The 22,073-nt window shown below is 40.9% G+C and overlaps 1 protein-coding gene across 1 annotated transcript; it reads right to left on the reverse strand.

Annotated features, from left to right (window-relative positions):
- Positions 1-792: 792 nt before the first annotated feature.
- Positions 793-19,284, reverse strand: LOC138962745 (quinone oxidoreductase-like protein 1). The gene is made up of 11 exons (XM_070334693.1): positions 19,089-19,284; positions 18,459-18,536; positions 17,450-17,579; positions 16,916-16,984; positions 15,580-15,761; positions 14,498-14,561; positions 13,527-13,625; positions 10,174-10,307; positions 9,621-9,726; positions 1,667-1,712; positions 793-1,252 (listed from the first exon to the last, which is right to left on the reverse strand). Exons 1-11 carry the CDS (start codon positions 19,149-19,151, stop codon positions 1,156-1,158), a joined length of 1,068 nt encoding a protein of 355 aa, XP_070190794.1. The 5' UTR covers positions 19,152-19,284; the 3' UTR covers positions 793-1,155.
- Positions 19,285-22,073: the final 2,789 nt, after the last annotated feature.

The raw sequence follows: 22,073 nt of genomic DNA on the forward strand, positions 1-22,073 counted from the left end.
GTGAAGGGGGAGGTTCACAGCCCCCTCAAGCTGAACAAATTCTCTCATTCGAACATCAAAAGCGAGTTTATTTCATGTGTTTTAACACTCAATGACTCACTTTTAGATGCACAGAAAAAAACATATTTACCCAGATCCCAGCACAAATTCCCTCATTGGAAATGTTTGCCAATAAAATCTTGTCGCATCCCAGGATTCTCATGTTGTCACTGGGTAATACATGTAATTGTAAAATCGCCTTGCAATGCCCCCTCCCCCCCCCCCCCCCCCCCCCGACAAAAAACACACACACACACAAAAACCACAACACAAACAAACAAAAAACACGAACAAAACAAAACAAAACACACAAAATCCCTCCCCATTTCAGTGCAACAAGCGCCCACCCTTGTGGTTGTGATGAATGGACTTGACTCTGGGAGAAATGCTAGGCTAAGTGCCCTTTCTTCGGAAGCTCCACTCCCAGACAGACAGTCCCAGGGTACTGTATCTTCGCTCTATATATCAATCGCTTGTATCATGCAAAAATAGCAAGACTGAACACAATTCTTCAGAGAGATTGAGCATTCATGGCCAGGGAATCAACAGACACTAGAGAACCCTGTGAAGGATAATGTGTTATGCAAAAATTGAAAAGGAGGGGGGGGGGGGGGGGGGACACGGACTGCCGGGCATAACCAGGAAAGACAACAACCAAAAAACAGTCTCCAAAATAAAATCCTGCATGCAGAGGAGATTCGGTTTGCGAAAAAGAAATGGTTGGGTGGGAGGGGGGGGGGGGGCGGAATGGGTGCGAGTGGGATAAGAGGAGGAGAGAGAAAGAGAGAGGGACAAGGGGATGATGGGGAAAGGGGAGGAGAAGTGAAGAGGCCATGACTGGAGGGATTGTGAGGTCACAGAGGAGGGGGGGGGGGGGGAAGGGAGGGGGTGGCATAGGTGTTCACTTACGAAAACAACTGCTGACCTAAATCAGGACAGTCATATGTTGATGCACAACCTTGTCAGAATGCACAAGAACAGAACATCATGAAAGAGGAAATGCCCGGTCCTGCACTAAGAAGCGAGGGGTTGAGTTATGGGACAAGCAGAAGGGAAGAAAAGAGACAAAAAATCCTCAATGGAATGTCTGGAGCCTAATGGAGGTGGCCATCTTTTTCACATTTTCAGCACCACTTTTCCCACCCTCACGTCCTCCAGTCCTTTCAGTGTGGTCGCTGCTTCATCCAGAGACACTCTCTGTGCTATTTTGCACCTGCACATAAAAAAAAATTAAAACTTTTACAAAATCGGAAAAAATCAATAAAATACAGGCGAACACACAAACACACACACTCACCAACACACACACACAAACACAAACACACACACAAGCACACGTGTGTGCGCAGGTGAACATACACATACATACATACATACACACACACACACACACACACACACACACACACACACACACACACACACACACACATGTACTATATATATATTTGTGGATCACACACACATACACACACACAAACACACACACTCACATGCAAACACCCACACACTCATATACACACACACACTCACTCACAAAGTGACACAGACAGCATACGCACACACGTACACTCTATCTCCTGTCTTTATATCTTTCTCCCTCTCACAACGTGAAACAAATACTAACTTCAGGGATCCTTTGTCAAGCTTTTCCATAATGTCGATCAGGATATCTTGACAGAGTTAAGGAACTTGTTCACTCTCAACAAACAAGCAAAAAGGAAAAACATCGTTCAGCAACCTTTACACTTTGATATGAAGAAGGGCCTCATATACTGTCGAACTGCGAAAAAAAATTTTTTTTTCTCTCACTCGGACACTGTTTGACGGACATGTGAAGTGCGCGCCAGGAACGACAATCTTCTTAGTTTACCTGATTAATGCCCTTAATTTTTGGTTCTGGTACTTTCAGTTCCGGCTGTTGTCATCAATCTACCAAAATAAAAGATCAAACGGAGTTTTCGATTTATATTTCATGGTTCAGAAAAATATTGCTTATTTTCTGAAGTCAACCGTTTTAGCGAATCTTTCTTTGATTCTTAAAAGTCATTTCAGATTTTTGAAAAATAGTTAACGGTTAGTAATTACCAATATATCGTAAACAAACATATCGATAGGTTTTGGTAAGAAGACACAAGTGCGATGAATGTGGTACCAGTATTTTTGTGGTAAGTAAGGATGCATTTCTTTGCTGTAAGCACATTTACAATGCACATTTAATCTGTTTAGCAACATAAACGAGAGCATGGTACAGTGCCGCTTGTTTGTGGTCTATCTTTTCGCGGCAGATGCGTAACAATTAGGGTCTCAGTTGGAAAAAGCTGCTCGGAACCAGAGCAGATTTGGCTTGTGTTCTTTGAGTGTGAATGATCGACGAGTGGCTTGACATTTTTAACGAATCATTACTGTAGCCTACTTGAAACAATCATCTGTTTCTGAATTTGTCATCAGTTATGATTGAGCAGTCTCATAGGAATCGTCCATAAAATGTTAAACCGAAAAAGGGCAGACGATTCTGAATCACACAGGCTGCTGTACAAAATCAGATCTAAAACGATATTTTGAACTGCGACGTCTGCGTAAATGCCCTGTAACAAAATACCTTGTCCTGGTCATGTGTATACACATCAGCTTCTATTGGGAAGATCAGTATTTTATATTAATCACAAATACAAGATTAGAAATAGTTCTGAAGATCGCCTTTGATTTCAGTTTCAGCGGCAAACTAGCAGATCTGTCCAAACCGGCATCGTTTCATGGTTGAAACTTGAATAATCCCAAATAGATCTGAGTGGGGGTAAGTTTTATAGTATTTCAATTTTTTTACGGCAGTTTTATTTAAAGATAGTGTAGTGGATGTCTCTGGTGAAGACTACAGTTATATGAATTTTTTGTTGTAATATTAAAATGATTGTTCTTTATTTACACAATTGAATAATTTGTATTTATTTGTTTGCAGATGACGGCATACTGAGTGCTCCAAGAACATACGCCTGCTGGCATTTTGTGTCTTTTCTGAAGACGTCGAGGCAAGCAGAAGTCACGGTCCTGGCCACACACACACAATGACATGAACAAAAAATGATATTTTTTCATGGGCATATCCAGTATTAAAACTTTATTACCATGCAAACGCAACGATTAGAATTTAGAGGTCACCGGTCACACACACACACACACACACACACACACACACACACACACACACACACACACACACACACACTGGGCGGATCCGGAGGGGGGGGGGGGGGGGTTCCGGACCACTTAGGAGCCGGCCTTTGTATTCTAAGTGACGATTTTGGAAAGAAATTGGCTAATTAGTTTGCTCAGGTTGCGCCAGATCGATCGATTGTCCTTGTTGTGATTCAAATTTTTCTTCTTAATATATTTACTTTTTTGGAAGGTGTATTAGGGGATGTTTCTTGGCTCAGATTGATCCATTTTCCTTGTTTTTATCAACATTTGTCGGACCCCCCCCCACAAGGAGGTTGAACGCTTCGCGTCTTCAACTAAACGCTTCGCGTCGTCAAATTGTCCCTGAAAGAAATTTGGAAACTCCCCCTTAAAAATGATGTGATCCACCCCTGCACACACACAAACACACACAAATAAAGTAATAAATGGATACAGTTTTTCTTTATTTAAATTACAATCAGACGTGGTCGTAGAACAGGCACTGTAAACAAAACCTAGCATGATATACCACTTGTGTGATGTTTCGGTCAATATCTTTATTTTCCTTTCAGAAATACAGTGGCGTTTTGAATGTCAAGGGAAGTGATACAAATGCTGCAGCGGGCTATCAAGAACGCGAAGGCAAACAAGGTAAATACCTACTTCTGACATTAGTTTACTTATTAACTCTTTCTATACTGGCCATTATCTCCCCAGTCTCTCCCCAGAAACTGGCCATTTGCATGGGTTTGCAAAAAATTCTCAAAAATAAACAAAACAAGATGCAGCCTTCAAACTCATAGGTTTTATTGTGAATATATTGCTAAAACATATGCCAAAGTTTGGTTTCATTGTTGTGAAAAAAAATAAAAATATGATGTCCAGAATGTATGGGTATATTTTACGCAATACGAAAAAGGGGGTATGTATTTTGACTTAGAAGCATTTTTTATTATGAAGGCTCTGTTTGCAACAAAACTGTTTCTGTTTACTTGTATGAAGATTGTGCTTACACAAAAACATAACAAATACCAACTGATTTTCCATTTGGTGGTCATGTAAGCATTGTGAACATGTCCGAACAATCTGATCACACACCATGTGGTCGACATGCAGACCTGAACGGCCAGTGTATGGTGGCAGAGTTGGAAAATAGGAAAAGTCTTGATGCCAATCCTTCATCAAAAACCGAAGAAAATCGTCATTGTAATAAGTTTGCTTTATTCTAAATCAAACGACTAGGATAGATGACAGACACAACGACAAACACATTCAATTCTATGTAAAACATACACAATGCTCACGTTAACAAGCTGGCCATAACAATGTGCCCATCGTGCACGAAGTGTGGCTTTGGTCGGATCAGTAGCCGTGCTTTGTCTGCGATACTAAACATGACATTTTGTTAAAGCGACGATTTAGCAATGTTGTTGTTGCTGCTGCTGCTGTCTGTTCTTGTCACGACATCTCGTTTTTTCCCTCCTGGTTCTGAGAAGAAGCTGTTTAATTGTGATATCAGGCCTAGGAACCCCTGATTTTCACTTGGAGCATTCTCAAAGAAACTTAGCGTATGTTAAGAAAAATGAGTGTACTCCACACTTTGTCTTTTGTTGTTCGTTGTCGTTGCATGTCTACCGTTCCACAGCCACCTACTATAGCTGATGGGGTCTATGTCGACCAAAAGAATGTTATGGGATTCACTGTAGGTCGAGTTCCTGTAGGTGGATTATCTGTATACCTAAGACTTTAAAATTGGTAATCTTGTATACAGGGAATACCACAGGGTGTAGTTCCTGTAGCGTTTTGCTAATATCAATGAAAGTCACGTGATGCTTAGCGACATCGTTAGAATTTGATGTTTTTCGATCTTTTTTTGATATTTCTTAGAAATTCGAGTATGGTTTGCAAGTTTTATTGAAAAACTGCACCCTGTGGGATTCCCTGTATACTAGATTGCCAATTTTAAAGTCTTAGGTATACAGGGAATCCACCTACAGGAACTCGACCTACAGAGAATCCCACTCTTTTGGTCGACATAGACCCCATCAGCCCTACTATAAGTGCAAGTGTTAAATGACGTATTTCCACAAAAGACTGCTTGCAGAGAATCATGTGATGCCAATGACAGGTAAGGACATGTGGTAATACATACTATGTTTTGGAACCAGGGAAAATGCAGCACACATTATTTATCAACCAAATTGATTGACTTGTGCACCACGACAACAGTTTTCTTTGATCCATAAAAGGTCTTTTGCCAGAAAAATTGCTCTGAACATCAAGTACCCTGCAAGTTGTCACACATTTACATTATTGAAATAAAAAGAAAACACACCAGTAACCAGGTTAGGTACGTTAATATCTATAATCAATATCTCGGCACGTTACTGCCTTCTTCGGGATGGTAAGCTGAAATTCTTCCATGGCTTCCACAAAAGTCTTTCACCTATAGCGGGCATTGCATACAGATAGTCCAAAGAGGGTTAGGGTTACCCTAACCCTTCTTTTTAAAAATTCTTTAGACCAATTATCCCTCTGTTCCATTGTTAAACATGGAATAATTCTGGACAAATGCGAGGACGTTAGCTTTTTTTATTTTATTTTTTTTATCATGTTAATAAATTATCATTAAAACTTGTTTAGATTTCGATTCGTAAACCATTTACAGTAATCCTTTGTTTTTTAACTTTGTTCATCTTACCACAGTCACTTCGTTGTTTAGATTTATCATTAAATTTGTTACCATTATGCAGGAAAAATGTAGAATAAAACCAGGAGAGCTTTCGGTAGAAGATATTTCCTGTGTCAAAAGTTAATGCTTATTCTGATTGATGGGTGCTCCAAACTAAGTTATTTTGACTGCCTTATTCGAATTCATTTCCAAGACAGGGCTGAGAAGTGGAGAAGCTTAGGAGAATATCGTAAAAATTGTCTGGGTGTTTATGCAAAACTTTCGAATATGTCAGATTTTACTTTAGAGATTTTAAATACTGTTAACTGACAGAAATGCTATAACTTCTACACCAATTGACTGGATAACTTCATATTCAGCATACTTAAACTTGATTTTATGCATGTGCAGTTCACAAAGTGGCAAATTTGTAGGTTAAATTATCTAACTTTTGCATCACCAATGACACCAACGCTTTCGTGTCTGAGGATTGCCCTGAATCTAGCTGTAACTGCATGCTTTCTTCAGGTCATCGATAGCCTGGGGGTTGAAGGGGATGTTTTTACATACTCAGACATTCAAAATAATCAAAAAGGTAAAAGCCTGAAGGGTTTAAATTAGGTAAAAATGGCTACCGCTCAATGTCAAAACTCGTTCTGTTTAGTCGACCCCCGAATTTGGAGAAAAAAATTAAAATTGCACAAAAGTCAGACCATTCAATTTACAAAATTGCCACTTACTGGAAAGGCAGAACATAAACTGAAGTTAATGAATACCATATATAAAATAATTGGTTCAACAGATGCAGAAGTAATTTGCATGGTTGTGGGTGTCCTTTTTAGGGGGGTCAACCCTGTAGAAGAGACGATTTTCTTTAATTATCAATCCGTAATATATTGTTTGTTGTGCATACAAGATTAACATTGACAAATACTTCAAGACTCCTCATTGATCTTAAGAAATGTTGTGTGTTTTTTTTGTTACTGACTGATTCACTTTCTATTCACTTTACTCTACATAAGTCACGACAAGAAAAGCAAGGGAGGTAATTTCTTCGGAAGAGGTAATTCTCTCCCCTCAGAACGATTGTTGTAGTTTGTTTGATTTTGTTCCCTTCTAATAAGTATTATTTAAAATAGATCTTTACATCTTGATGTGAAAGGCGCAGTACCCCCCTCCCCCCAGGATGTTAAATTCTAGGTTGTGTCCATGTAAAATCCTGATCCTAGTCAAGATCCGAGTTGGTTTTTCATGCAACTGTGCCTCTTTATGCCACTCAATTAGACATACTTTGCAATCCATAATTGCACGAAACTAAGTACAGGAAATACGTTGTTGTCGTGTTTTTAATATTACATAATGAAATAAAAAATGTCACAACTGGTTTCGTGTTGGGCTTTCTCTCTGTCTGAATCTCATAATTACTTCCTTCTGAGACCTGAAATGTGTTGCACTTGCAGGCATTGTTCAGCTTACATTTATTGTTACAATTTTTTGTGGATATGTTATTAAGTGTGTCTGTGTTTCTATCATTCGTTATCAGTGTGGTTAAAAAAAAAAGCATACGTCAAAGTAATTTACCCTTCATCATTATCAAAACATGCAGATACAGGTAATAAATATTTGTGATACTTCAAACAAATACAATGTTTGTTTGTTGCGTTTTTTCAGAGCAAACACACATCGTATTTGTTCAAACGTGTATATTCTGCACTTTCTAATACCCTGCATGGATCTCCAAATCAAGAATAATGAAAAGTCGTCTAATAGCCCTGCAGCACTCACACGAACATGATAGAAGCTTGCATGCATGCACCCAGGCTCGCTGTCTTCGGCTAAAAGAGCTTACCGTTGGATCTTCGCCCAGACAAATGTAGCTGTCTTGTCCACTTGCTCCTGTCGCATAGATCTGCAATGTGCAACATCATCTTTGATTAATAAGTCTGAGGCACAGACAAACACACACGCGCGCACATTTGCGAGAGAATGCACGTCAGTCTATTCAATCAAACAGTATAAAAACATACCACAGACGTGGTGGTGGAAACGGGCCGTATAACAAAATCAAGAGATTCATTTGTGTGTGTATGTTTTATCAAAAGTTCATCTTGCGCACATTCAGTCTGTATTGTAACAGGACACATCCCGTAAAAACTTCGAACAGATCTATTAAATTCTGAAATCCGTGACAAGTTTTTTTTCCAATCATCTGTATCTGACCGAAGTAAAAATATAAAAAAAATCAGCCAGTACACGCATCTACCCCCTTACACGACAATACATTATGTGGCGAAAAAAGGAATCGAGAGGGGGGGAACAAGGAATAAATTAGATCCAGAAATAATTCCACTTCATCATTCCAAAATTCAAGTGTGAAGTGATCAGATACTGTGGTAAAGATACGTGCTTAGTATCACAACTGAAAATACAAGCCCTAGGGTTTTAAATCAAGGAAACAATTAAAGTTAAGGAAAGATCAACAGAAATGTCGAGAACATGTAAAATATTGTACTTACAATCCGTTTCAGCATGCTCTTCGAATAATAATCTCCCAGTCAGCCTCGTGCTTACGACTTCGACAGGATGTTGCCTCTCACGCTGAGACAGTACATTTGGAGTGAATTCAAAGGCCAGAGATGCAGTACAAGCACATTAGTTAGATCCAAAGCAGTGCTTGTTGCCGACTCTGCTGGGACAGGCAGCAGACGATTTTATTTAGGAACCAAATTCTGATTGGTTAAAACATAAAACCGGAACTCAAAGTACCACTTGTTCTTTGGAAGTATCAAATCAAGAACAGATAAGCAGGTAAATCTGAAATGGGTTCAACACTTTTAAAAAATCGTAGTAAATCAGAAAACACAGTAAACGTTGGAAAAATCGTCCAGTATCGCTTCTACAGGTCTATACTTGGACAAAACATAAAGCAATTCAGTAAAGCTGACACTTCAAAATGTCTGTTTAGTTACACTTTAATAACATACAACACCAACTTTCTTTCTTTACTTTCGTTATTTGGTGTTTAACGTCGTTTTCAACCACGAAGGTTATATCGCGACGGGGAAAGGGGGGAGATGGGATAGAGCCACTTGTCAATTGTTTCTTGTTCACAAAAGCACTACCGTAATCAAAAATTTGCTCCAGGGGCTTGCAACGTAGTACAATGTATTACCTTACTGGGAGAATGCAAGTTTCCAGTACAAAGGACTTAACATTTCTTACATACTGCTTAACTAAAATCTTTACAAAAATTGACTATATTCTATACAAGAAACACTTAACAAGGGTAAAAGGAGAAACAGAATCCGTTAGTCGCCTCTTACGACATGCTGGGGAGCATCGGGTAAATTCTTCCCCCTAACCCGCAGGGGGTACAACACCAACAACAGACGCCTTTCGGAAATAACTGTCAGGATTGGGGTATGGGTTGTGAAAGAGTGAGCATAGCCTTAGACAAACTTACGACACGTGGGTCCTGTACATATGAATGAGACACACCCACTCGCTAGTGAATGGCCTATAATGTAACGTGGGAAATAATGTCGTGTGGGGAAACTTTCCCACTTGTTCTTTTCAGAATTCGTCTATTGCACAGGACGGTGGTACCCGAGCGTAATTTTCCACCGCTGATATGACCAAATTACAGAGACAAACCTCATCTCTTTCAGAGAAAAACACAAAAAGTGGCAATGCTATCTATAATTCCACACAATGAGCCAGCGAACAAGGATACGCTGGTAGCGGCCGTGCTGTGCGTGCATCAGGGTCCAGGCAGGGGGGAAGAGAAAACTGACACTTGCGTTACGCAGAAACAGCTGTTGACAGTCAGGTGGGTCCAACTGAAGAAGGTCAAAAGATCAGGTGTTAACTCTGGTGGCACTAAAATCCTTAAGAAAAGTAGTAATTGTATCGCAGACCTTTGGAAACAGTTGCTAACAGAAACGAATTAAAAGAGGCATCACACTGGCTAGCATCACATGTTTTTACTTTAAAATCCTCATGTTGGACTCAAATACACACAAACAAACATAATACGTTATTGTATGTTTGACCAAATATGACAATTTACACAGATTGAGACAGTCGTGTTCTTCCGAGAACACGACAGCGGTCAAGGTGAACAATGACTATTGAGTTTTTGTTGGAATCTAACATCACATGGCTCAAGGAAAGGCAATCCAATGGCCAATCAATCGATGCTTAAAATATGAACACACATAGGTTTGGGGTACATGTACCTGACATGGGAATCCCCATGAAAGCAACAGTGACCACAATTAATTTACCTGCAGATCTGGATGAGAGGTGACCCACTTTCCAGCAAAGCCTAAGCAGGAAATGACGTCGACCTTGTGAGGTTTGGGGTACTTGCTTTTCTCCCCTAGCAACGCTATGTCCTCTTCATTGCTAAAAAGTCGCACTGAAAGAAAAACACATTTGTTAATGTTTTGAAGAGATGGGACGTTTTTTTGTGTAGCCTTTTTTGTTATATTTAGTCAAGTTTTGACTAAATATTTTAACATCGAGGGGGAATCGAAACGAGGGTCGTGGTGTATGTGCGTGCGTGTGTGTGTGTGTGTGTGTGTGTGTGTGTAGAGCGATTCAGACTAAACTACTGGACCGATCTTTATGAAATTTGACATGAGAGTTCCTGGGTATGAAATCCCCGAACGTTTTTTTCATTTTTTTGATAAATGTCTTTGATGACGTCATATCCGGCTTTTCGTGAAAGTTGAGGCGGCACCGTCACGCCCTCATTTTTCAACCAAATTGGTTGAAATTTTGGTCAAGTAATCTTCGACGAAGCCCGGGGTTCGGTATTGCATTTCAGCTTGGTGGCTTAAAAATTAATTAATGACTTTGGTCATTAAAAATCGGAAAATTGTAAAAAAAAATAAAAATTTATAAAACGATCCAAATTTACGTTTATCTTATTCTCCATCATTTGCTGATTCCAAAAACATATAAATATGTTATATTCGGATTAAAAACAAGCTCTGAAAATTAAATATATAAAAATTATTATCAAAATTAGATTGTCCAAATCAATTTAAAAACACTTTCATCTTATTCCTTGTCGGTTCCTGATTCCAAAAACATATAGATATGATATGTTTGGATTAAAAACACGCTCAGAAAGTTAAAACAAAGAGAGGTACAGAAAAGCGTGCTATCCTTCTTAGCGCAACTACTACCCCGCTCTTCTTGTCAATTTCACTGCCTTTGCCATGAGCGGTGGCCTGACGATGCTACGAGTAAAATGGCATTGCGTTCAGTGTCATTCTGTGAGTTCGACAGCTACTTGACTAAATATTGTATTTTCGCATGTTATATTTAGTCAAGTTTTGACTAAATATTTTAACATCGAGGGGGAATCGAAACGAGGGTCGTGGTGTATGTGCGTGTGTGTGTCTGTGTGTGTGTGTGTGTGTGTGTGTGTAGAGCGATTCAGACTAAACTACTGGACCGATCTTTATGAAATTTGACATGAGAGTTCCTGGGTATGAAATCCCCGAACGTTTTTTTCATTTTTTTGATAAATGTCTTTGATGACGTCATATCCGGCTTTTCGTGAAAGTTGAGGCGGCACTGTCACGCCCTCATTTTTCAACCAAATTGGTTCAAATTTTGGTCAAGTAATCTTCGACAAAGCCCGGACTTCGGTATTGCATTTCAGCTTGGTGGCTTAAAAATTAATTAATGGCTTTGGTCATTAAAAATCGGAAAATTGTAAAAAAAAAAAAAAAATTTATAAAACGATCCAAATTTACGTTTATCTTATTCTCCATCATTTGCTGATTCCAAAAACATATAAATATGTTATATTCGGATTAAATACAAGCTCTGAAAATTAAATATATAAAAATTATTATCAAAATTAAATTGTCCAAATCAATTTAAAAACACTTTCATCTTATTCCTTGTCGGTTCCTGATTCCAAAAACATATAGATATGATATGTTTGGATTAAAAACACGCTCATAAAGTTAAAACAAAGAGAGGTACAGAAAAGCGTGCTATCCTTCTTAGCGCAACTACTACCCCGCTCTTCTTGTCAATTTCACTGCCTTTGCCATGAGCGGTGGACTGACGATGCTACGAGTGTACGGTCTTGCTGAAAAATGGCATTGCGTTCAGTTTCATTCTGTGAGTTCAACAGCTACTTGACTAAATATTGTATTTTCGCCTTACGCGACTTGTTTAAATTTCTCCTTTGAAATAGCTCAAAAAGAGAAGATATATCCACCTTGATGAAAATGTAATTACATGTACTTTTTATCCACAAGAATTCCAACCACCAGCTTTTTCAGATTGCCTGTCCATAAAATCTGCAACTAAGCTTCCGTAACAGGACTCCCCCTCTATTAAAATTTTATTTTGTTTCCAGATTTTAGGCAGAAATCCAAAAACATGTAGACTGCTAATGTTCCAACATTTTTGGCAGTCATCAAAGAAATTATAGGGATCCACAGTAACATATGCTTACCTCTATGATCTAAAACGCAAATCATTAACCCCCCCCCCCCCCCCCCACCTCTTCTTTAACACTGCGCTGCAGACAATTAATTGGAGAAAGTCGACTCCGTGAAGTCTATAATAGACTCGCTGCATGAAGCTTTGGCACTGAATTTTTGGTGAAAAAACTTTTTTCAAAAAATCTTCTTTACAAAATCTTTGCAAAGTCAACTTAAGGCTCATGCAATAAACGAAGGCATTAACACTGCTGCAGCATATTTTAACATAGTACACTTACCTCCATTTTCGTAAATGAAGAAAATACACGCTAAAGAAATTGACATAATATTCCCCCCGAACATACACTGTACATCACGTGCCATCATTCCTTACTTGTCATTACCATCCTGAAGAAGTCAACGACAGGCTGACGAGATATTGATGAAGAATTTACCGAAACTAGTTTCTGTTACGTTAAGATCTTTTTTTACATTCAGTCAAGTAATATACTAACCTTCGTTATCTACAACGCAGTCTATTCCTACTCCTCCCCCCCCCCCACCCCCCCCCCCCCCTGTCTTCTCCATAAAACTGCTGCAGTGTAAGATACACTTAATTATCTCCATTATATCTACAACACAGTCAACTATTCCCCCTGTTTCCTCAATAAAACTAATGCAATGTAAAATACACTTACCTCCATGATCTACTATTCCCCCGCACCTCTCCTATTACACAGCTGCAGTGTAACAATACTCTATTCACTCCCGAAGTCTTTACAAAGTCAATTTCAGACTACCGGCACGGTTGGCCTAGTGGTAAGGCGTCCGCCCCGTGATCGGGAGGTCGTGGGTTCGAACCCCGGCCGGGTCATACCTAAGACTTTCAAGTTGGCAATCTAGTGGCTGCTACGCCTGGCGTCTGGCATTATGGGGTTAGTGCTAGGACTGGTTGGTCCGGTGTCAGAATAATGTGACTGGGTGAGACATGAAGCCTGTGCTGCGACTTCTGTCTTGTGTGTGGCGCACGTAATATGTCAAAGCAGCACCGCCCTGATATGGCCCTTCGTGGTCGGCTGGGCGTTCAGCAAACAAACAAACAAACAAACAAACAAAATTTCAGACTCATGCAATTAAGGATTAAGGCATTAACACTGCTGCAGCGTATTTTAACATGCACTTACCTCCGTTATCTACGACGCAGTCCACTCCCACTCCCCCCGTCTCCTCCATAACACTGCTGACCAGTAGCGTGCTGCGCTGATTCAGCTCCAGAATCTGTGCTGCAAGTTTAATTCAAATGGGTTTGAGGTACAAAGGGAAGTAAGAGCTCTAACTGCATACGACATGTGGCACAAGAGTAAATGAAAGTTACGGGGAACCTGGCACCTGAGAGAATAGCAAGCATTGAAATGAACAAGCCGCTTTTATCCTCGTTCACATATGCTAATATGTAATTCAAATAGACTATCCAAATAGTGTAACATACGTCATGAGATCATGAAGGACCGGCACGGTTGGCCTAGTGGTAAGGCGTCCGCCCCGTGATCGGGAGGTCGTGGGTTCAAACCCTGGCCGGGTCATACCTAAGACTTTAAAATTGGCAATCTAGTGGCTGCTCCGCCTGGCGTCTGGCATTATGGGGTTAGTGCTAGGACTGGTTGGTCCGGTGTCAGAATAATGTGACTGGGTGAGACATGAAGCCTGTGCTGCGACTTCTGTCTTGTGTGTGGCGCATGTTATATGTCAAAGCAGCACCGCCCTGATATGGCTCTTCGTGGTCGGCTGGGCGTTAAGCAAACAAAAAAAACAACAAAACAAAGATCATGAAGTTAAAAAGCCAGAAAGCATAACCTCCACTCCCCCTCCACCCCCACCCCCAGGATACACGTCTGAAACACATATGAAACAAAAACATGTGAATTGATCCTCTTCTTTACCAGAATTCGATCAGTTCAAAATGAAGTCAAATGAAACCGCAAAATGTCATACCAAAAACTGTTCCTCTTTGGGCTAGCCATAAATTGTATGTGCATGTTAAAATAACAATTTAACTTTCATTGATAAGGACTACATTAATTAAGTTTGTTCAGGTTCTGCAAACTACTGTACATTGAAACAAAAAACGAGAGAGAGAAACTGGGGTAAATCTTACCCAAATTTGAGTGGAAGCTTTCCAGAAACTGCTTCTCTGGTAATGTGGAGTATGTTGTCATGATCTTCAAACAAAGAAGAAATTGTGTAAACTTATAGCATTAGACACATTGAAACAAATAACCTTTTGGCTGCAGTAATACCTGTCACTGTGTACTTTTGACATCACCTGTATCGGTACCCTCACAAGGGAAACAACGGCCGTTGTAAATAATTGCCCTTTGACTTGCAGTAAGCTGATTGCCTCCCCTGGATATCAATTTATTAAATGTATTCATAAAAAAAAAGCTCATTCTGCACAAGAAGCAGTCACGATTCTGATTTTTGGCATATGTTCAAACAGAAGTATGTTCTTGATTTTATCACATGTAAAAGTCTGGCCAGATGGAGAGCCAAGCAGTTTTCAAGGGAAGGACGTCTGTACATAATTGCACCTTACCAGCACCCTGAGCTGAGCTATGTTGAGCCCTGGTCCAAGGGAGACAACTTAAAGCTATAACATTTTTGTTATCTTATGAATTATCCCACATAGAACCACCTTCATCTCAGTAAAATGGAGAACTGGTACAGATTCCTGAGCAATCAATCTAAAAATCAAAAACTTGCCTGCAGCTGTACCTTTTCCCCACACAAATTTGTGTTTGTGCAAACACATGCAGTGCAGCAAAAGCCTACAAAATCCTCACGTGACCTACATTCTTAGCTCACCAAAAAGAGGAGGATAGTTGGAAGCTCTCACTAACAGGTGCACTATATGAATTGCAGCAGATCAACACACACACGCACGCACGCACGCACACACACACACACACACACACACACACACACACACACACACACACACACACACACACACACACACACACACACACACACATGCACAGACAGATGCACACATGCTTACTGTCAGACACGCGATGATTCAAACACCCATACAGGCACACATACACATACACACACACAAACACTCAACATCACTACCACACACACACACACACACACACACACACACACACACACACACACACAAACACACACGAACACAAACATACACACAAGCACCCCCTACACACACACACCAACCTTCGCTCCCCACAGCTGTGCTAGCTGTACAGCAATGTTGCCACTAGGTGTCGCCCCGTCCATAATGAGAACTGTGTCACCCGCACACACATGCGTGTGATAGTGCAGAGCTGTGTATGCACGCACCGCATCACCCACGGTGCCTGCCGCATCCTCATGGCTCACTCGATTTGGTTTCTTCACTGAAAACAATTATCCTTCTTTAAAGTAAGGACCACCCCTGGAAATGGAGCATGCATCAGCTGGCTGCCTTAACGGTGGGGTGGAAAATGACAGCACTGTTTCTTTGAAAATCCCCTTGTTATAATTTTTGAGTGTAATGGTGAAAAACCAACTTCTGACACCAATGTAAAGCCAAGCAGAAGCAGCTTCAGTTAAACTTTCACTTGTGCGTTCATTGTTACTTTTATTGGCCTCTGGCATGTCAAGGTCACTGCGGAAATCGTTGCAGATGTCACCAGGTAGTGTCAATGACTATCCCTCAGAATCAACGTGTCAACGTTCATCGGAGATCAGCACAGCTACAGGCCGACGAAAGTAACGACGATCTTGCAAGTAAAAGTTTAAAGGAAGCTAAGGGAAGCTACTACTGCTTGGCTTAACATTATTTACATGTACATGTATACCATATTTTTCCTTGAAACTTATGAGAGGTCAACCAAACTTTTCAAACAAGCAAGGAACTTGCGGAAGGGGCAACCCATGAACGCAGAAGAAGAAGCAGCAAAAGAAGTAAAAAGAAAACTAAGAGTTAAAAATCAACAACATGTGGGTGACAATGGAGGTTTCACTGTTACCAAATGAAGAAAATCTTAATTACTTCCAACTCCTTGGGATTCAGAGGAAGAAAACGCTTTCACCTGGAGAACAATTAAATTGATAAATTCAAAGACGGGCGTAGTGGCGTGGTGGTAAGATGTCGGCCTCCTAATCAGGAGGTCGTGAGTTCGAATCCCGGTCGCTGCCGCCAGGTGGGTTAAGAGTGGAGATTTTTCCGATCTCCCAGGTCAACTTATGTGCAGACCTGCTAGTGACTTAACCCCCTTTGTGTGTACACGCAAGCCCAAGACCAAGTGCGCACGGAAAAGATCCTGTAATCCATGTCAGAGTTCGGTGGGTTATGAAAACACGAAAATACCCAGCATGCCTACTCAACGAAAGCGGAGTGAAGCTGACTATATACTCTCAGAGTATAGTTTGGGGAACCCAAATGGGCAAACGAGCTCACACGTAACCACAGAATTCTGGAACGCTGAAGAAGAAGAAGATAAATTAAAAGAAAATGTACACATGTCAGCTAGTATGATAGAGTCTTTAGTATAAGCAAAAGATTTACCGATGTCAAATTCCTTGAAGACACAAAATTCCCCACAACCAGAAGTTGCTGTGTCCAGAGGCAAAACTCCTGCAAAATCAATAAATGACTGATCTTTTAATCTGTCTGCAATCAATCAATCAATCAGTCAACAATCCATCAATCAATCCATCCATCCATCCATCCATCCATCAATCCATCCAGTTTATCAATCAAGCAAAATAACTAAAGTAGTATTTTCTCAAGGAGTGCAGCAGCATGCGTGCGTGTGTGTGTTTGTGTGTGTGTGTGTGTGTGTGTGTGTGTGTGTGTGTGTGTGTGTATATGTGTGTGTCAGTGTGTGTGTGTGTGCATGTGCATGTGTGTGGGAGTGCATACGTGCATGCAAGTATGTATTCATGTGAAAATGTGTGCATGTGTGTGTGTTAGAGACAGCGAGGCAGAGAGAGACCGAGCAGGAGAAGGAAAGACGCAAAGACTCACACAGACAGATAGAAACAGACAAGACAGACAAATTTATCGGAAGACAGACACACAGATTAAATTATTACTTACCTACAACCTCATCTCCCTCTTTAACCGATGCAACACGAGAACCAACAGACTTGATAACTCCAGATACATCGTGACCCACACACAGCACTAGTGCTTCTTGTGGATCCCTTTTGAACGCCTCTTTCAAAATCTGCAGGAAATGTGTGTCATTTGTAAACATATGCACGAAATTGATCATGTATGCACACAGAAATGTGCTTGCACACACGCACGCACACACACACACACATGCACACACACATGCACGCATGCAGGCATGCACACACACACACACACACACACACACACACACACACACACACCCACACACACACACACACACACGCACACTCTCACACTCTCACACACACATATATATATGTACATACACACACAAATGCTAAACAGGCTCATATGCAAGGAAACTTGTTGCCAGTAGCTGACAAGACAGGACAATTAAGAGACAACATTAACAAGACAAGCTTATTGTGCGACATAAAATCAACGATGAGGAAGTAGTTTTAGGCATCACAGTCTTACAAACTTTGAAGCTGCACTGTCCTGTTAAGTCAGAATAACTGCATGATAAAAATGATAATTTTGAGATCAGCCCGTTTAATCAGCTGCACAACCAATTTTCAAACAATGATAAATATCTGCACCCAGCTGCAGGAAACAGGAATTCCTGTTACTTGGCAGTTTCCCTTTGCAAATCAGTAAAGACGGAGTGCAACATTTAAAAGCCTGTCAGCAGAGGCAATTTGACTGTAACCTCAAGAATGGTTATTGTTTGTCCGTCTGCATGACCACTTAAAAAAATAAAAATCAATTTCAAGTACTAGCGGTTGTTTTGTAGTGTCAATTAAAACGTTCCATAAATGAACCATCGTTGTTTTCGTTCATACTCTTGTAATGACAAGCCCCATTAAAGAAATCTGCTATGTTAATATGGTTTGGGATAAAACAACTATGAGTGGCAATAACACATGTATAAGTGGACACTCCGATTTTGCAACTCTTGTTTCTTTACCTTTGTGTTTACTGGTGACAAGGAGCAGGCTTTGACTTCAACGAGCACTTCATCCTCTGCCACTGAAGGGATTTCCGTCTGCACAGATAAACATGTACATGCATACCATCATAGACCTATATATAGGTAAACCTGATACCATCAATTAACCAAACCCACATTTTGTGTACTGATATAAAAGATAAAGCATGTAATTATCATCATGAATACCATGTATGTGTGTGTGTGTGTGTGTGTGTGTGTGTGTGTGTGTGTGTGTGTGTGTGTGTGTGTGTGCGTGTGTGTGGTTATGTGTGTTTGAAAGTGGTTGTGTGTGTGTGTGTGTGTGTGTGTGTGGTTGTGTGTGTTTGAAAGTGTGTGTGTGTGTGTGTGTGTGTGTGTGTGTGTGTGTGTGAGAGAGAGAGAGAGAGAGAGAGAGAGAGAGAGAGAGAGAGAGAGAGAGAGAGAGAGAGAGAGAGAGAGCATCTTTATGCACAGCCTGCATCTTTCCACCATACTACTGCTGCTTTGAACTATACTTGAGGAAATGTATTCATATTCCTTGCCAATCAATTTTACTTCGCAGACAATGGGGAAAACAACTAGAAATTATCAATAATATTAATTCACTCAAAATAGTCAGTTACGCACATCGACCACCTCGAAGACAGCAGCACTGTCCTCTGAAACTTGCTTCCGTTGAAGGCAACGCATTATCTTAACAGATTTTTAAACAACGAACGCAGTAAATAGGATGTAAGCAAAAAACAGTTCGTGTCACAGCGTACAAAGCAACACTGATTTTGAGCAGACGCCATGAAATTGTACTTCCGTTTTGAGGGTGACGCCCCTTTACCCACAATGCAGTTTTGGGATGCAGACAGCAAGTGAGGAATGGATCTGTACCGCATAGTAATTTGTGGACTTACTTCAGCATAATTAGTGCAACAGGCAAGTTAAATGGCTGCTTGAGAACATGCAGTATTAAATGCATGTTTCAACATTGATGAAATGTGTGCGTTGTTGTTTTGACTTTGCCTTGTCGTCCCATTAGTTTGTCAACATGGCGGCGTCCAAGTTATGACATTAGCAGGGGATGGCACGAAGATTAAGAGCGTTCTCGAAATATTTTGCCAACACCGTCATACGTCTGTAATTGATTGTGTATCCAATGCTAAGAGTAAGACCCATCACGAGGGACATTTTACTTGTGATAGAGGAAAGCGTTTGAAGCCTTGCGAGTGTTGTGATAGGTCTACAGGAAACACAAACCACCGACAGTCTCCAAATTGTATGCGAGTTGCACGAAACCTTAGCAGATCGATGACTGATCATAATTTGTGGAATGCCGGTATGTTTGGACAGATCTACGCGCAAAAGTAATACACTCAGTGTTACTTTAATTGGTGTAGAAAGTGCGAAGACTAAAAATACAAGGAAGAAAGTAGGAAACTTAATTTAACTGAAGAATATTTGGCACCCCCTCCTTTTGAAAAAGTGGAGGGAAGAGAGGGGAGTGGGGCAAACGCCCACTGCCAGTTTGCTCTTCTTTCGGGGTGGGGGAGGGGAGTGTGTAGTTGGGTTGGCATTTTTAGTCAATGTTTAAAGATTATAAATGTGTACTGTTCCAAGACAATTTGTTATCCACTGGGGGAATATAATTTATGTGACTATATAGTTTCACTTCTCTCTCTCTCTCTCTCTCTCTCTCCCTCTCTCTCTCTCTCTCTCTCCCCCCCCCCTCTCTCTCCCCCTCCCCTAGCACTTAATTACTGCAGAGCTATGTACTATTCAAATATTTCATTGTCAACTTACTTCCTGTTATTAATGATGGTGTTATCTGCTAGATTTCCTGAATTCCTTAAAACAAGCAAGAGTGGAAATGGCAACTGTTCCGAGAGTCTGAACATATCCCAATGATGCCGGTTATTTTGATTTGGGGGAAGTCATTTAAGAGAGGAAGCATAATTAAGTGTGTCAATCCAAATACTGAGCTTTACCAGTGTTGTTTACAGTGTTACCTTTCAGGAGCTTTCCTTTTAAGTTTAATTTATGATAACCAATTTTGTGCATATATATATATATATATATATATTATACTAGATGATTACCCGCTTTGCCGGGATGATCGCGAGACGGAGTATGAATACCCGGCTTTGCCGGGAAGATGTAGAGCCGAATACCCGGCTTTGCCGGGTACCCGGCTTTGCCGGGTGAGTTGCGCACCGTACGCCGGCTTTGCCGGGTACCCGCGATTGACGCCACACGAAGGAAGGGAGATAAACGCGCAAAACACTGGAGAAGATAAGGAAGAGTTACTGGAAATGGATTTACAGAAAAACCAAAATCGGTTCAGCGCTGCGCGCTGAGAGCACGGGTTGAGCATTTTCATCGACCAGATTGTGTCCAGGGTCTACCTGAATATGCCCACCAAATTTGAAGCAGATCCATCGAGAACTTTGGCCATGCATCGCGAAGAGAGACAGACAGACAGACACAAGCCGTATCTATATAGATCTATGTGAAGAATCACGAACATAGCCAAATTGTTTTGCTATCTTTGGTACCTCAATGATTGCTCGCGCTGCAGTGGCTGTTGATTTGGTCAGCAATCACTGCAGGCCAGCTAGCTAGCGATCATTGTGGTAGTATAGTACATAGTGAACACTGATGTGCATTTTTTTTTTTTTTTACAGAAAACCGGGCATCGTATCAAGTGCACTCTGCACAAAATGCACCATAACTGTATCTTTATGAGATTGAGAGCTCATTTTTCACTGTGTCCACCATGCATGCGTCTAGATCTGGATCTGGATCTTTTACGTTGCAGGGACCACTGTTGGTCATCTTCGCAACGGATGCGGGAGAGCGCATAATAATGATTTAGAATACAATAAAAGTCCTGACTATGGTGGGACAAGTCATATGTATACAGGCTTGTCGCTTCAATGTCTTTCCCACTCTTAGTGACTTGTTAAAATGATAAAACTACTGAGCTCTGTTGGGGGTCGCGCCAGATGTTGAGGCGCTTGGGCTCTTTGGACTGCTCGCTTTCAGTGGGCTGAAATGGTGGGAGTGAAAGGAGTCAATGGACAATTTGGACAGGGGCTCATAAACATTACTGACGTCCAGGCAGTAGCTGTGGAAAGTGGAAGTGCATGCTGCACAAGTCAACTGACTTGGTCATATATACTGTTCAAAAAAAGAAACGCATAGTTGCTACTTGCCAAATTTGTTTTATTTTTCGAAAAAATTAACAGAAAATCCAATATTTAGATTATTTGTTTGAAATTTGGTATGGACACAGTTGAATGCACACACAGTTCATTTGCATCTTCAAATCAATCAGTCAATCAATACGATTGGGTGCCGAGGCTGTCAAGTCAGTAGGGGGTGTGACTGCCTTGAGCAGCAACAACTGCCCGGCACCTTCTGGGCATGGACTGGATCAGATGCCGGATATCTTGCTGTGGGATGGTGTCCCACTCCTCCTGAAGTGCCTGCAATAGATCGCGGTGATTTGCCGGCGCTTCTTCTCGCCTGCGCACACGTCTGTCCAATTCATCCCAGAGGTGTTCTATCGGGTTCATGTCTGGCGACATGGATGGCCAGGGAAGCACCTGGACATGGTGGTCG

The sequence above is a fragment of the Littorina saxatilis genome, linkage group LG3 (assembly GCF_037325665.1).
Source record: "Littorina saxatilis isolate snail1 linkage group LG3, US_GU_Lsax_2.0, whole genome shotgun sequence".
NCBI classification, from domain to species: Eukaryota; Metazoa; Mollusca; class Gastropoda; order Littorinimorpha; family Littorinidae; genus Littorina; species Littorina saxatilis.